The sequence below is a fragment of the Lacerta agilis genome, chromosome 5, assembly GCF_009819535.1.
Source record: "Lacerta agilis isolate rLacAgi1 chromosome 5, rLacAgi1.pri, whole genome shotgun sequence".
In the NCBI taxonomy this organism is placed as follows: Eukaryota; Metazoa; Chordata; class Lepidosauria; order Squamata; family Lacertidae; genus Lacerta; species Lacerta agilis.
Window position 1 is genome coordinate 10,219,401 of NC_046316.1, and position 15,405 is coordinate 10,234,805.

Below are 15,405 nucleotides of genomic sequence, written 5' to 3' on the forward strand. Positions count from 1 at the left end.
CCAAGCAGGTTACCTGTGACTTCCGTTGCTTTTGTTTTGCCCCTAACAGAGAGGCTCTTGGGATTACAGCACAGAATTAGCCGGGCTGGACTCAGGACGTTGCCCAAAGCTTTACACAGGAAGCAAAGGGAACATTATTAGAATTGCACCAGGTGGCAAGAAGGCAGCTCAAAAGGACAAGCGAGTTTCCCACAGAAAGAATGTCCAAAAAGGTTTCTTTCCCTAACCCCAGACCTTTAATCACAGATCTTGCAGGCGCTTTTCCTCAAGGTGGGTGCTGCTGCCCTGTTGAGAGGGTGTGTGTGTGATGGGCCAAGGCCTGTCCGTTACGCCAGCTCGTGTTGGCAGAAGGCTTGGGGGGCACAGAGAGCTGCTAGTACCAGTTGGTGCAGGAGATAAGATAGCGGACGTCATCTAGCAGGTCTAGGAGCCAGCCTGTGCGATGGCCGGGCCCCCTTTCTCGCTCTCCACTGGGGGAAGGTGGTGGCAGTGGTGCTGGGATGTGAATGACATGTTCCTCGATGGGCACCTTTGTAACCTCCACAGCTGGAACCTCCACAGCTGGAATCTCCACAGCTGGAACCTCCGCAGCGGCAACCTCCGCAGCTGCAACTTCCGCAGCTGCCTCTTCCTGGGGGTCCCCCGATGGTGCCTCTTCACTGCTCATTCTGGGGTTGGGGACAGAAAGAAACCGTGGGGTTAGGCACAGCTTGGTTGTTGCTTGGAAGCTTAGCTGTACTTTGGCACCTCTATGGTGAAAGCCCTATAAGCCAGAGTTCGAAATTATATGTGTGTGTTTGTGTATAAATAATTTCCATTATTTTTTTAATTAAAATTTCCAATTTCCAACTCAAAATATTCATTTAAACAACCTTAAATCAATGACTTCTTCTCTTTCCGTGGTTCATTTTGCCTACCATACATCCCTGCATATTTTTCATCAGGGGTCAGCAAACTTTTTCAGCAGGGGGCCGGCCCACTGTCCCTCAGATCTTGTGGGGGGCCGGACTATATTGGGGGGGGAATGAACGAATTCCTGTGCCCCACAAATAACCCAGAGATGCATTTTAAATAAAAGCAAACATTCTACTCATGTAAAAACATGCTGATTCCCGGACCGCCGCGGGCTGGATTTAGAAGGCAATTGGGCTGGATCCGGCCCCCAGGCCTTAGTTTGCCTACCCATGTTTTACAGGAACTAAACCATTCAGCAATCCATCAAAACTCATTTACACTGTTGAATTTATCTTAATGCTACCAGTGTTTTTAAATAAACACAATTTTCACCCATATATTCAGTAAACATTTTCCAGTCTTCTTTAAACGTACATTCTTCTTGTTCTCTTATTCCATAAGTTAAATCTGAAAGCTGCACGTATTCCTTCAATTTAAACTGCCATTCTTCTTTGGTTGGGACCTCGCTCATTTTCCATTTTGGGGCTAACAAAACACGGGCCACAGTAGCAGCATACAAAAATAATCTTTTTTGACCCCTGGGAATTTCCCTCTGAATTATCCCCAACAAAAAGGACTCTGTTTTTTTGGAAAGTTACTTTTAAGCATTTTTTCCAATTCATTATATATAATTTCCCAATACTCTCTTACCCTTCTACAAGTCCACCAGCGTTTGAAATTAGCCAGGCACGTTTTACGACTGGGAATTGTCAGGGGGCGAGCACTCTGAGGAATCTTGTCGCTGTGTAGGGTGACTGAGACTCAAGAATAAAATTGCCGCCAGGACAAATGCCTCCCAGCCAGAGTCTAAAATAGGTTCGCTGACGCTTCCCCCGCCACAGTGCAAGTCACCCTTATAAAAAGGACAAAGTGGCGCCTAGACTTTCTGTTTTTGCACCTGTAACCTTGGTTCTAGGAAGCCATGTGACAAATAGCTTAATTTCTACCCTTGTATCTAACACTGCCTGGACCCATCTTTATAATGAGACCCCCAGGTATAGGGCGGTATATAAATTCAATAAATAAAAATAAAATAATAATAATGTACTTTGGAATAGAAGCTAAGAGTTTTTAACTAATTTAAGTGCCAACATGAGAGAGGATAATAACACTAAAGTACCCTCAAAGGTTGTAATTCAGTAGTGTACTCTCTTGTCCGCAGTCTCATTACGCGAGACAGCAATGGCTGTGCTGTAACAGGTGCCCTAAACCACCCATCCTCATTTCTAACCTGAAATATACAGTGGTCAACACTGCAGACCCGTCGTTCTGCAAACGCATGGACTGCACTTGCGTTTTCATTGACAGGGCAATATTGTATAAATGCTAAAACGCTATTGCACACAATATTAAGGCTGGGCTGAGGAAGTCGACGAAGGCTTCCCCTTCAACATTTTATTTGGGTTGTTGTTGTTGTTCAGTCGTTCAGTCGTGTCCGACTCTTCGTGACCCCATGGACCAGAGCACGCCAGGCACGCCTATCCTTCACTGCCTCTCGCAGTTTGGCCAAACTCATGTTAGTACTGTAGCTTCGAGAACACTGTCCAACCATCTCATCCTCTGTCGTCCCCTTCTCCTTGTGCCCTCCATCTTTCCCAACATCAGGGTCTTTTCTAGGGAGTCTTCTCTTCTCATGAGGTGGCCAAAGTACTGGAGCCTCAACTTCAAGATCTGTCCTTCCAGTGAGAACTCAGGGCCGATTTCCTTGAGAATGGATAGGTTTGATCTTCTTGCAGTCCATGGGACTCTCAAGAGTCTCCTCCAGCACCATAATTCAAAAGCATCAATTCTTCGGCGATCAGCCTTCTTTATGGTCCAGCTCTCACTTCCATACATTACTACTGGGAAAACCATAGCTTTAACTATACGGACCTTTGTCGGCAAGGTGATGTCTTTGCTTTTGAAGATGCTGTCTGGGTTTGTCATTGCATTCCTCCCAAGAAGCAGGCGTCTTCTAATTTCGTGACTGCCGTCACCATCTGCAGTGATCATGGAACCCAAGAAAGTGAAATCTCTCACTGCCTCCATTTCTTCCCCTTCTATTTGCCAGGAGGTGATGGGACCAGTGGCCATGATCTTAGTTTTTTTGATGTTGAGCTTCCGACCATATTTTGCGCTCTCCTCTTTCACCCTCATTAAAAAGTTATTGTAAAAGACCACATACATATATGTTAAAATCCTGGATTTCCCTCCCGCTCCCCTAGTGTTTCCTATGGCCAGCAGTCATTCCATTAAACAGAGCAAAAAAAACAACAACCACCTAATGTCAACAGAAATAACAACAATAAATAAAATACTGCCTGAATGCAGTGATCAGCCTACTCCGTGCAATTCAAGGGCTCAGAAAGGACCACGAGGTCTATCCCTACCCTAAAAAGAAATAATGCAAGGTATTTTCGAACGAAACTATGCAGAAAGGTGCGTTCACACGTTTGCGTGAAACACGTGTACGACCCTTGCGGGTCAGAACACTTCAGCCGTCTCCTTGCTCCCTACCTGCCTCAGCGACGGGCCCCGCTCTTCGTTCTGCGCATGCGGCCTGGGGTACCTTACGGGAGCCTTATGGGAGCGCGGGCAGGCATCCGTTCCTGATCGCTGACGTCACAGAGGCCCGCCCCTCTCGCATTGGCGGGGCGAGGCCTTTGTTCCGTTGCCGTAGAAACAAAACCGGGCCTCTCTACCGGAACCGGAAGTGCATACAGCCGCCTGGTAGCCAGTTGCCGAGAGAGGCCGAGAGAGGCAGACATGCGACTCACGTCTACCTTGCGGGTACCGCTCCGAGGCTGGCGGGAGCGGTTCGACTGCGCCGGCCGGGATGTGGCCCACTGGTTCCCCGGGCACATGGCGAGAGGCACGTTGGGGCGAGGGGACGCTTTGGGCCGATGACCACTCGGGTGGGGAGCGAAAAAAAAGCACGCAAGCCAGACTTCCGGTAGAAACCAGGGCCGTGGCCTCTCTAGGCCGAGGCGTCTCTGTGGTGTGGCGCAAAGCCCTTCTAAGCCAGGAGGACTTGTTTGCTTGAATACAGTATTTGTTTATTTGGGTAAACCCACCCCCTTTCTGGCTTTAAATGCTCCCAGGCCGGCTTACATAAAATCAGAACAAGGCACTCCCTAACTGCAGGCTTAAAATCTAAAATCACACGCGCATGTGCACAGCACACAAGGAAAAAAGGGAGGAGGAGGGAAGAGGAAAATCAAAACCCACTGACAGCTGTTCCTTCGTGGACCAACTGGCAAGGTTCAGGGGCAGGAGGTGCCTAGTAGAGCTGGGCTCTCCAGCAAAGTTGATGGAGTGAGCCTCCTCCTTATTGTCTCCCCCCATAGGGTGCCTGGTGGAAAAGTTGGGCCCCCCCGGGGTGACAGCCGAAGGGGGGAGAGGAGGTGGCCTGGCCTGTAACAACAGAGTTGATGGGGTGAGCTCTGCTCTTCCGCTTTCCTGCTGCTGGAATTGTAATTGTGCCTGCACATCTTGCCTTTACATTTTTATTAATTTTCAAGAAATGGGATATAAGCATAACATTATCCAAAGAGTTGGTTCCACCCCTCTCCTAGAACTATATGTATAGTTGGTGGGTGCCAGTCATCATCAGAGTGTTCATTTGGCTGTGTCTTATATTAGCAAAATCGTCCATATCAGTTGTATCGTTCAGGGTATGTGATCTCTTAGTTAGTTTCTCAAATAAAGCAATTGTCCATTATATGATATGTAGATGATCACGTTTCCCCCATTTTTTTATTTGCTGTGGGCAGTTGTGCCGTTACCAGAAGAAAAGTGATAAGTTCCTTGTGCAATAATTTAATCTGAGCATCTTTTCAAAATGTTAGGAAACCTTGGCATGGGTTGCATTGTACACCCTGACTTGTAATTTTGCTTATTTCTGCGAACACCCTTTGCCAAAGCAGTTGCGCTAATTCACATGTCCACCGCATATGAAAAATCATGCCTATTGCCTTCCACCCTCTCCAGCATGCTGCAAAGGATGTTTTGTCTATATAGCTGAGTATTACGGGTGTTAAATTCTATCTATGCATTAACTTAATTTACTCAAATACTGGTTGATACCGATTTTAGTGGGGGTTTTGTCCATAGACTATTCCAATCTGCCTCTTCAAATTTGATACCAAATTACTTTTCCCAATTTTGTTTAATACTTTTTTTTGTAGGGCTGAAGGATATGCAGAAACGCCTGCGAGTGGTCGACTGTTTACTGGAGGTTCATGATGCCCGCATATCCTTTTGTGGGTATCAGCATGCATATAAGCTATACCTTTTAAAACACATCCTTTCCCTTAGAAAGAATTCCTGGGCACAACAGTTTTACCCCCTCAGAGTTAACAATCTTCATTCAGCTTCACTGTCTGCTGGTTTGTTTCTAATAATAATAATAATAATAATTATTATTATTATTATTATTTCTACCCTGCCCATCTGGCTGGGTTTCCCCAGCCACTCTGGGCAGCTTTCAACAGAACGTTAAAAACATAATAAAACTTCAAACTTTAAAAACTTCCCTAAGCAGGGCTGCCTTCAGATGTCTTCTAAAAGTCGGATAGTTGTTTATTTCCTTGATAGCTGATGGGAGGGCATTTCAGTTGGCTGGTTGCCATTATTATTATTATTATTATTTATTCCACCCCCGCTGCCACCATTTTCTCTGAGAACAACTACTCATGGCGACTTACAGATAAACATAAGAAAAGCTAAGAACTTAGGAAAATAATAATAATAAATTAAAACATTTATAGAATTAAAGCTATAGGTAGGTAGGTAGGTGGATAGGTACATTAATAGACTTTTTATATAAGATCTATTAAAAGCATACAAGAAATTACAGTAAAAACAGCACTGCAGCAGCCTTTACATTAAAAGCAGTCAGTTCCCAAAAGTCTGTTGGAACAAGAAAGTCTTCGTCTGTTAAAATTAATGGAATATGCAGAAATGGCGAAACTCACCAGAAGAATAAGGAATCAAGAAGAAGAGAGGCTTTAAAAAACAGAATGAGGGGAAATTTTTGATTATTTGCGGACATATTGTAAACAATATGATTGATATAAACACGGGCAGTTAGAGATAACTAAGGAAAGGATAAGGGGGAAATGTATAAATATATTTGAATTGTATATGCAGTAATCAAAGGATATGAAATAAATAACTGCAGAAGGGAGGGGAAGGAAGTCGAGCGGAAGGTAAATTAGATTTGTAAAGATTTTGTGTTTCTAAATGCACGCTAGGCTGCTGCTGCTGCTGCTGCTTGTCTCGTCTCGTCTCTTTTTCCTTAGCGCATGCACATCCCACTCTCAGGCCGGAACCCTCTGTTGCAGGAAGCCCTAGGTATCCGCCCACACTTATTATTGTTGAACAAAATGGATCTGGCAGACCTAACCCACAAACCGGTAAGACCCAAGTAGGTTCCTCCTGCGTTTGTCACTTTGACAAGCCCACAAACAAATTCACAGGCTGAGAAACAGCAGCATGAGTTTTCCAACTGGGGATCTTGGAACTTATTTTTTAATGTAAATTGTTCTGAGTCAGGAGGCAAGATAGAAATAAAATTCATATTTTCCCTGGCCCTTCTTGCTGTCTCATACTGACTGAGGTTCAGCAGGTGAGGACTAGAGAAAAAGCTTTCGTCATCAGAGTGCCCAGGCTATGAAATCACCTCCCCAGGCAATTGCAGTTGCATTGAGAGAAGACTTAAAACTGATTTATTCCATTGGACATTTTCTAGTTAAAGGTATGTTTTAGAGTTCTTTTTTGACATGGGTTCTCCCCCTTTGTTTTTCTGTCTCTGCTGTATTGTTTTATACTGTTCCTTCACTGGATTTTAAATTGTTCTATTCTTTTGAGCTAATGCAAGTTGTCAGCTGCCCTGTATCTACTTTGTGAATAAAGGCGAGGTAACACGTTCTTTGAAAATAAACAGTATAAATAACTCACATCTTCTTCACGCTCCCTGATTTCATAAATCTCTTCTTTATATGTTTATAGAGGATTCTAGAATGCTTGGAACAGCAAGGTTTTAGGAACGTCCTCTTCACGGATTGCCTGAAAGATGAAAATATCAAAAAGGTACTACTTTGCTGTCAGAGCAAAGTTATATTGTGGTAAGGTACCGGTAGGTTAGGAGGAGTGGAAGTTTTGCATCCTAAAATCAAGCTTCTTTCTTGTGCTTGTTAGCAGCTGAAATGAAGAGACCCCTGTCTCTTAGCAGATTTATTTAACTTGGGGGATTGAAGAAAGAGAGAGACATGGACCAGTAGCCCTGTTGATCTCCCTCATTTAGGGGTCAAGAGTAGCCCAACAGTAGTTCCACTGAAACTGCTCTTGTATTTATTTGCAGATTATTCCCCATGTCACAGAACTGATCAGCAACAGTCCGCGGTACCAGAGGAATGAGGTCAGTTATATTGTATATAGGTAAAGGTAAAGGGACCCCTGACCATTAGGTCCAGTCGTGGACGACTCTGGGGTTGCGGCGCTCATCTCGCTTTATTGGCTGAGGGAGCCGGCGTACAGCTTCCGGGTCATGTGGCCAACATGAATAAGCCGCTTCTGGCGAACCAGAGCAGCGCACAGAAACGCCGTTTACCCTCCCGCCGGACGGGTACCTGTTTATCTACTTGCACTTTGATGTGCTTTTGAACTGCTAGGTTGGCAGGAGCTGGGACCGAACAATGTGAGTTCACCCCGTCGCGGGGATTCGAACCGCTGACCTTCTGATCGGCAAGCCCTAGGCTCTGGTTTAACCCACAGTGCCACCCGCGTCACATATATTGTATATAGTCAGTGCTTTTTTTCCTATAAGAAAAGTTGCCAGCACTGCGTACCGTTGATATTATCATGAGGGGATTCCACACCTGAAAGATGATACAGAATATTTAACATGGCATTTTAAAAATGCGATTTATGTTCGGGAGATACTAGCAATTATTTGCTGAATGGTTTCCAATTAGTGAAGCCTCTCGATTGAATCCTGATCATGAAACACAGCTTGCCCTCCCAGTGCCTTTCGATATTATTTTATAGAGTTCTGGGAACAGTTACAGCCTCTACCCAGAAAATTTTCCCCCATCCCGCATCCCCCCCTTTCTCCTTCCTCTTTCTTTTCTCTTTCCCCCCCTCCCACCTGAGAAATCACAGGAGGAATTGCTGCTTCTCCCCATCACTGGAGGAGGTGTCCCTGCTCTCCAGCACTGGGGAGTTTTTCGGGGAGAAGTGATGGAAAGTGTAACGGGCACCCGCCTTCATCCCCACAGGCAGCCATCGCTGTCCGCATCCGCGCAGCGTTACACGTTTTTACCCCCCCCCCCAAAAAAAACAAGTAGCCTGATGACAACGGTTGCATTTCTGCAAGCACAGAATAAGGACAGGAGATTAACATCTGCAATCAACCGCTGTGGGACAGGAAAATAGGGTGGGGGGGATAGGGAGTGGGGCGGCTGAGCTATTTGCTCTTCATTTCAGTGGATGGATATACTTCTGTTGTTTGCCGTTGTTGGCTATTTTTGCAAGGCTACAGACGGCTTCTGGCCTTTCTGCTTGGTTCCAGAATGTGGAGAGCTGCATCATGGTCATTGGAGTGCCAAATGTGGGGAAATCGTCAGTCATCAATTCGCTGAGAAGGGTGCACCTCAAAAAAGGTATGTTTTGCTCCTTTGGATCGGGCCAATAGCGCTGGTGCATGTGAGCAGATTCCATGGCAACAGTTATGGCCCAAAAGGCCTAGGGACTTAGTCTCTTGACAGCTACTCTGTATGTAACTGCTGATCTCTCCCCCACCCTTTCTCTCTCCCCTCTGCCCAACCCAAAGGGAAAGCCTCCTTGGTTGGTGGGGAACCAGGCATTACCAGAGCCGTTCTCACCAGAATCCAGGTAATATGACGGGCCCTGCACAAATTGGGAAGTGGCTGGAGGGCTGCCGTGCAAGACTCCTTTTCTGGGTATTTGAAAGTGAAGGATGTATCATAGATGGACAAATGGCAGTGCTTGGGTATTGTGGCCATGAATATGTAGCCTCCCAAAGTGTCAGGGAAAACTGCTGTGCTCACAGAATCCAGACCTGCAAAGTGTGCAGAGGTGGCTTCTATGTCTGGTTAGATTTGTGTCAGATGTAAACGTACAAGTCAACAGACAGCGCCTGTGTTACATCTTCCTATTTGCATGAATTGGGAATGCTTGAGGCAGCCTGGTGATAAACATTTAATTTTTTTAGTAGAAAAGCAGCGTGTCATTTTTGTGTACGGGTCAGCGTGTCAGGTTAGGGCCAGGGAGGCCCAGATTCAAATCCCCACTCGGCGATGAGATTTACTAAGCTGACCCCTGGGCAAGTTGGTATCTTTCAGCATAACTTATCTAACCAGATGTTGGGATGGAGCTGGGTGGGAGTTGACCCAGGTACACTGCCCTGAGCTTCTTAGAAGGAAAGCAGAGACATAAAATCAATAGTAAATAATAAACTTCCTAAAAATACAAAACAGCAGCAGAAAAAAATAACACATAGGCTTTTTAAAGCAGTTACATAATTCAGCTTCCAGAAAATCATCAGGAGTCAAAAATCTTTCAACACCCTAAGAAGACAAAGCCCAAACTACCGTATTTTTCGCTCCATAAGACACACTTTTTTCCTCCTAAAAAGTAAGGGGAAATATCTGTGTGTCTTATGGAGCGAATGGTGGTCCCTGGAGCTGAATTGCCCAGGGGCCAAAAGAGGATCATGCTTTTTATTTTACAAAGAGAAAAGGGGGTATTGAAAGGACCCCGCTCAGCAGCTGATCAGCAAGAGATCGGGAGAGAGATAAGAGTCCCGGCTCCCTTTCAGCCCCACCCTCTTGCCCAGGCCTCCATTGTTGAATGTGCTGCAGAGGGAGGTTGTTTGTTTCCCCAGCAACATGTGACTGGTTGATTAGATTATCTGTCTGGAAACTAGAAAAGGCTCCCTTTCCTTTAGAAGCTGCAGAAATGTGAGTTGAATCCCATAAAAATGGGGCTTTTCCTCTTTGCTTTTCCTCCTTTGCAAAAGGAGCTTTGCTTTTCCCCCTTTGCAAAAAAAGCTGCAAAACTTTTAGCTGATCCTCAAAAAAACAGGGTTTTTAGAGGAGGAAAACCAGAAAAAAAATTCTTGTTTCCTCCTCTAAAAACGAGGTGCGCCCTATGGAGCAAAAAATCAGAATATAGTGAATTAAAATTAGCAAATGCTGGGATGAACAGGACAGACTTTCTCTGGCAGTTGTAGTTGGTGTGTGTCTGTGTCGAGGGACAATGGAGTGCACCCCCGGGGGTGAAGTCAAACGGCCACAGAATCACAGCACCTGCTGTAGCCGCAGAGACCAGTAACTCCTAGCTGCTGCTTCCCGCGTGGTTTTTGCTGCCTCTGCGGCACCGAAGTGACTCCTGGCAGCTAAAAGATAAAAGAGAAGATTCCAGGTGGATCTCCCTTGGGGAAAGAATTGCAGTTGGGTCTTAGTTATAGAAGAAGAAAAAATTCCTTCCCCTATAGTAACCCACTTAAGCTCCATGGGCAGTGGAAACTGGAGATCCAATGAAGATCTCAGTTGCTGAGATCAGTTACTACAGCTGGTCATTCAGATTGTCTCATCCCAGATTGTTTAGGGGTCGATAAGGCAGAAGCAGCACTAGTTTTAATTGTGCTCACCAGCAAACTTTGAGTACGTGACAGTTCTTAAGAATTGCTACAATATTCATACATTGCTGAGCCTCTGTCTGGCTGCTGTTTTTCTGAATCAGTTGAAGTTTCCCAAAGCAACTGTGTGTGTGTAACCTGTTATAGTAATCAAGGCTGGATCTTTCTAGAGATTCAGGGTCTTGCCTCAAGCAGGACCCCTCTATTCAGAAGGCTGCACTGGTTCTTGAGCACTGCGTGTGAGCTGGCTGGGTAGCCATTTTTTTTTTTTTTTTTTTTTGCATATTCTTAGAGCATCATTTCCCAAAACGATGTTGGATGTCTCCATGTTTCAGGTGAGCGAAAGGCCCATCATGTTCTTGCTGGATACTCCTGGAGTGCTGTCTCCCCAGATTGGGTGTGTGGAAACAGGATTGAAGTTAGCACTCTGCGGTAAGTGGACTCAGTGCATATATGCTACTTATGGGGTGTGGGTAAAGGTAAAGGATAAAGGGACCCCTGACCATTATGTCCAGTCGACGGGTTGCGGCGCTCATCTCGTTTTACTGGCCAAGGGAGCTGGCGTACAGCTTCTGGGTCATGTGGCCAGCATGTCTAAGCCGCTTCTGGCAAACCATAACAGCGCACGGAAACACTGTTTACCTTCCCACTGGAGTGGTACCTATTTATCTACTTGCACTTTGATGTGCTTTCAAACTGCTAGGTGGGCAGGAGCTGGGACCGAGCAACGGGAGCTCACCCCGTCGCAGGGATTCAAACCGCCGGCCTTCTGATCAGCAAGCCCTAGGCTCAGTGGTTTAGACCACAGCGCCACCCGAGTCTGGGTAGGAGAGGCAACTTTATTTTATTTTCATAAAATTTGTACACACTGCTTTTGTAAAACAGCAACTCAAAGTGATCAACAAGAACAATTCTTGATCTTGCTGGCTAAGCAAGCAATGCCCCAGGCAGGGGGTGGAAATAGCCACATAGGGTCCATTGCCAGGGAACCAGAGAAGTCAACATTTTTCTTAAAGTCTGAAATGGAAAAAAATGGGACTTGGGGGAGCAAAGTGAATATATTCCAATCTTTTGGGGTGATGAGTGAAATATTTTTTAAAAGAATTATGTTAAAATGTTATCATTCGGGCTGCTGTAACTTTTCTAGTCCACAGATTAAAAAAAGAAATCATATTTGTGATAATAGCATTGTTACTTTTGTTCGACTCCACTACTGAACAAAGCAATGCACTTTGGCCCAGATTCCACTAAGGAGTTGCACTGGTGGAAGCCAGCAGAATTCATGCTAGCGCAATACGGCTTCTTCCACTTTCATCCCATGTCCCCACAACAGTTCAGTTTTGCGCTGACAAAGTGACCATAATACTGTGGTGTTGAATTCCTTGCTTTATGCATGATATTGCAAACGTACTTTTAAAATTTGCAGAATACATTTAGGCTTTTGATCCAATCTGGGAATCTGCCAACCATATTGCTACTACAGCATAATAGCAAGGCATACCCTCCATCAATCCACATTGTTCTGTGAACCACCCTGAGACCACAAGGTATAGGACGGTATATAAATTCAAATTATAAAACAACAACAACAACAAACCTGGAGCTGTGAGGCTTGCTCACAAGTCCAGGGCTGGCTCTTTAAACCACCTTCCTGTATTAGTTCCTTGCCTGGGGCTCTGCATATTGCTCTGTGTATCCTGACCCATAGTAATATGAAGCTTGGAAGGCAGTAGGGGCAAGCAGGAGGCACGTACTAACATCAATCTCCTTGGAGTTCTGGATTCTGCATTGCTTACCACCCCAACCCAACCAGGATTTGGGGTGTGCTACATAATAATAATAATAATAAAATTTTATTTATACCCCGCCCTTCCCCGCCAAACCGGGCTCAGGGCGGCTAACACCAATAAAATCACAACAAAAACATAAAACAGTTCATTAAAATACAGATTAAAATACAATTTAAAATTAAATCTAAACTTCAGCCTCATTTTTAAGTAGCCCACCAATCACCCCAAAAGAACGAAACATCAGGGTTAGACTGAAACCAACCGAAAGGCTAGGTGGAACAGCTCCGTCTTGCAGGCCCTGCGGAAAGATGCCAAATCCCGCAGGGCCCTGGTCTCTTGTGCCAGACTGTTCCACCAAGTCGGGGCCAGTACTGAGAAGGCCCTGGCCCTAGTTGAAGCCAACCTAGCTTCCTTGGGGCTCGGGACCTCCAACAAATTATTATTTGAGGACCTTAAGGTCCTACCTGGGACATACCAGGAGAGGCGGTCCCTTAGGTATGAGGGTCCTAAGCCGCCCAGATGAACACCTAGCTCAGCCTGGGCACTGGAGCGCCTTATTGACGATATCTCCAGCTGCTCATTCGCCGAAGGGTGATGCTTGGTGGGTATAGATCGGCCCAACTCTGCCACAAATCCCTCTGGCCATTTTTCACCCAGGAGCAATCAAGGATCACCTGGTGGGCGAGGATGTCATTGCCGATTACCTTCTTTACACACTGAACCAGCGGCAGCAATTCAGGTGAGACAATCCCTTAAAATCCAGGCTGGGGTTGTAAACACTGCATACGGGAGTCTCTCCTGGTTTTGGGTCTTTTTTAAAAGAAACCTCTCCTTTTTGTTCCTTGGCCGTGCAGTTACGTAGAACGTTATGGGCTGGATGGTCCTTCGGATAACGTGGAGAGTGTACTTAAGAGCATTGCTCTGAGACTGGGCAAGACTCAACGAATCAAAATGCTGACCGGCACAGGTGAGCCCCGCCCTCCTCTCCCTGCCACCAGCTGGTTAGGCTGTGTTAAGGTGTCCGCCTGGAAATTTTGCAAATTGGGGTGGAAAGAGTTCAGCCTGGAGGTAAAACACATGCAGAGAAGCACCCAAGGTCCCCTGCATCTGCTGGCATTTCCTGATGTCCTGCACCTCGGAAGGCGAGGTTTGGTGATCGCCTTTGTGTGCTGCCGCCACTGCTTCTCCTCCCCACATAGTGACAATGGGCACAGACAGTTCTGTAATTAAGTCTTCTCCATCCTTTTGCCCGGCAGGAAATGTGACCGTGAAGGTACCAAACTACAACGCAGCAGCGTCTGATTTTATCTACACTTTCCGCAAGGGACTTCTGGGGAAAGTCATGCTTGACTAACGGCAGCAGCTTCCCGTGCGGCGCTGAAGTTTTCCCCTGGGTCGTTCTGGAGGATTCTGCCTGGAACAGCAGTGTACCGTCCTTAAGCCTGGAGCCACTGACAGGTTGGCCTCCTTTGCAGATGCAGTTGCCGAGCCCAGATGCAGAGCCCCGAGATGAGGATGGAGCAGGCAGCAGTGGCCATAACTGGCTACATTTCCTGCTCTTTTCTGTACGCCTCCTCTCACTGCTCACTGCCCCACCTGCCCTTCCTTCTCCAGGTTGCAGCAGTTGGACGAGTTTTTTTTGTTTTGAGAGAGGAAGGGCTTTCTTGCAGAAGCTGAAGCAAAGTGATCGTAAGGAACCTGTTACAGGTTGCAGTGTCTGTGCGAAGTTTGTCAGCAAGTTGCACATGCAATAAGCTAACTGATGACCCTTGGGATGATTACTTCTGGGGGGCTTTTCACTGCTGCTTTCTGCTTTCCCTGTGCCAGTATGTTCTAGGCAATGATTCTCAGCTTATCTCTGCTTTCTAAGCACGAGAGTGCTGCCATTCCACTTTCATTTTAAAAAGTGATGCAGATTACGTTGATTTTTAACTTGTTTGAACTATGTATGTACGCTGTCTCCGAATGGTGGCTAACAATGGTTTTAGTAAATGACTTTTAAAGAAATAGTTCCAGTTCAAAGGAGTTATTTCTGCCTCCTGCTGCCTTCCTCTCGGCGAGGACTGTACCTCGCCTTTGTTGCCTCCTGCCTGCTCTTACAATATACAGTGGTGGCTCGCTAGACGAAAAACTAGCAAGACGAAAAATTTTCGTCTTTTTTTTTTCGTTTAGCGGAGCGCGGCTGTCATTGCCGCTTCGCTAGACGAAAAAACCGCTAGACGGAAAAATTCGTAGAACGAATTATTTTCGTCTAGCGGGGCACCACTGTATTATTAATATGTGAATTGGCCGTGTCTTGGGGCGGACCTGTTTTACAAAGTTGATCTGATGCAAAGGGACATTTCATCTGGGCTGGAAAAAGTGGCTATAATTTGGAAGTGACTGAGCTGGTTGACTTCTTCCCTTTAGAGTGGTCTGGGCAGTTGATTTGCTTTGCTGTTTCCAGCTTCTTTGCTCTTCTGCTCTCGTCCTCCTTGCTGGATTTTTGTTGACCTCTCCGCTTTATCAGGGGCCGACGTGGATGAGAAAGGAATCTCAACTACTTATTCCCCCAGTCTAGCATGAAAGTATTTTCCATTGTAATAGCTGGGGGCTGCCCTGATGGCACATACAGTGGTACCCCGCTAGACGAATGCCTCGCTAGACGAAAAACTCGCTAGACGAAAGCATTCGTCTAGCGGGAGGCAGCCCCGCTAGACGAAAAAGTCTATGGGGCTGCCTCGCAAGACGAAAAAATTTCGTCTTTTTTTTTTTCGTTTTGCGGAGCGCGGCTCCCATTGCCGCTCCGCAAGACGAAAACCCCGCTAGACGAAAATTTTCGCGGGACGAATTATTTTCGTCTAGCGGGGCACCACTGTACTGTCGAAGTAAGATGGAAGCATTCAAAAGCAACGATTGGGAAACTATAGCTTTGGGGCAGATGGGAGATGTTTTAAGGACGGAGCAGTTCATCTGTGAGGCAACATGAGGATTGCTTCCTCTTTTGAATTAATAGAAGAGCAGTCAAGAGTTGAAACT

At 46.0% G+C, this 15,405-nt stretch overlaps 1 protein-coding gene and 1 long non-coding RNA gene across 2 annotated transcripts; one reads left to right on the top strand and one right to left on the bottom strand.

The window, feature by feature from the left end:
* Window positions 1-213: 213 nt before the first annotated feature.
* On the bottom strand, window positions 214-3,563 carry LOC117046525. Its single transcript, XR_004426582.1, has 2 exons — window positions 3,451-3,563; window positions 214-668 (listed from the first exon to the last, which is right to left on the bottom strand). It is a non-coding gene; the product is annotated as an uncharacterized LOC117046525 (long non-coding RNA).
* A 110-nt stretch (window positions 3,564-3,673) lies between these two features.
* MTG1 (mitochondrial ribosome associated GTPase 1) lies at window positions 3,674-14,396 on the top strand. Its single transcript, XM_033148460.1, has 11 exons — window positions 3,674-3,805; window positions 5,121-5,185; window positions 6,246-6,350; window positions 6,946-7,026; window positions 7,298-7,354; window positions 8,507-8,597; window positions 8,768-8,829; window positions 10,933-11,029; window positions 13,045-13,126; window positions 13,242-13,354; window positions 13,644-14,396. Exons 1-11 carry the CDS (start codon window positions 3,700-3,702, stop codon window positions 13,739-13,741), a joined length of 957 nt encoding a protein of 318 aa, XP_033004351.1. The 5' UTR covers window positions 3,674-3,699; the 3' UTR covers window positions 13,742-14,396.
* The last annotated feature ends 1,009 nt before the right edge of the window (window positions 14,397-15,405 follow it).

Excerpts from the sequence above, each read along its gene's own strand:
- MTG1 (XM_033148460.1), top strand. The coding sequence starts at position 3,700 with ATGCGACTCACGTCTACCTTGCGGGTACCGCTCCGAGGCTGGCGGGAG. Across the intron at positions 7,027-7,297 it reads AAGATGAAAATATCAAAAAG|ATTATTCCCCATGTCACAGA; the intron begins GTACTACTTTGC and ends ATTTATTTGCAG. Across the intron at positions 13,127-13,241 it reads AACCAGCGGCAGCAATTCAG|TTACGTAGAACGTTATGGGC; the intron begins GTGAGACAATCC and ends TTGGCCGTGCAG.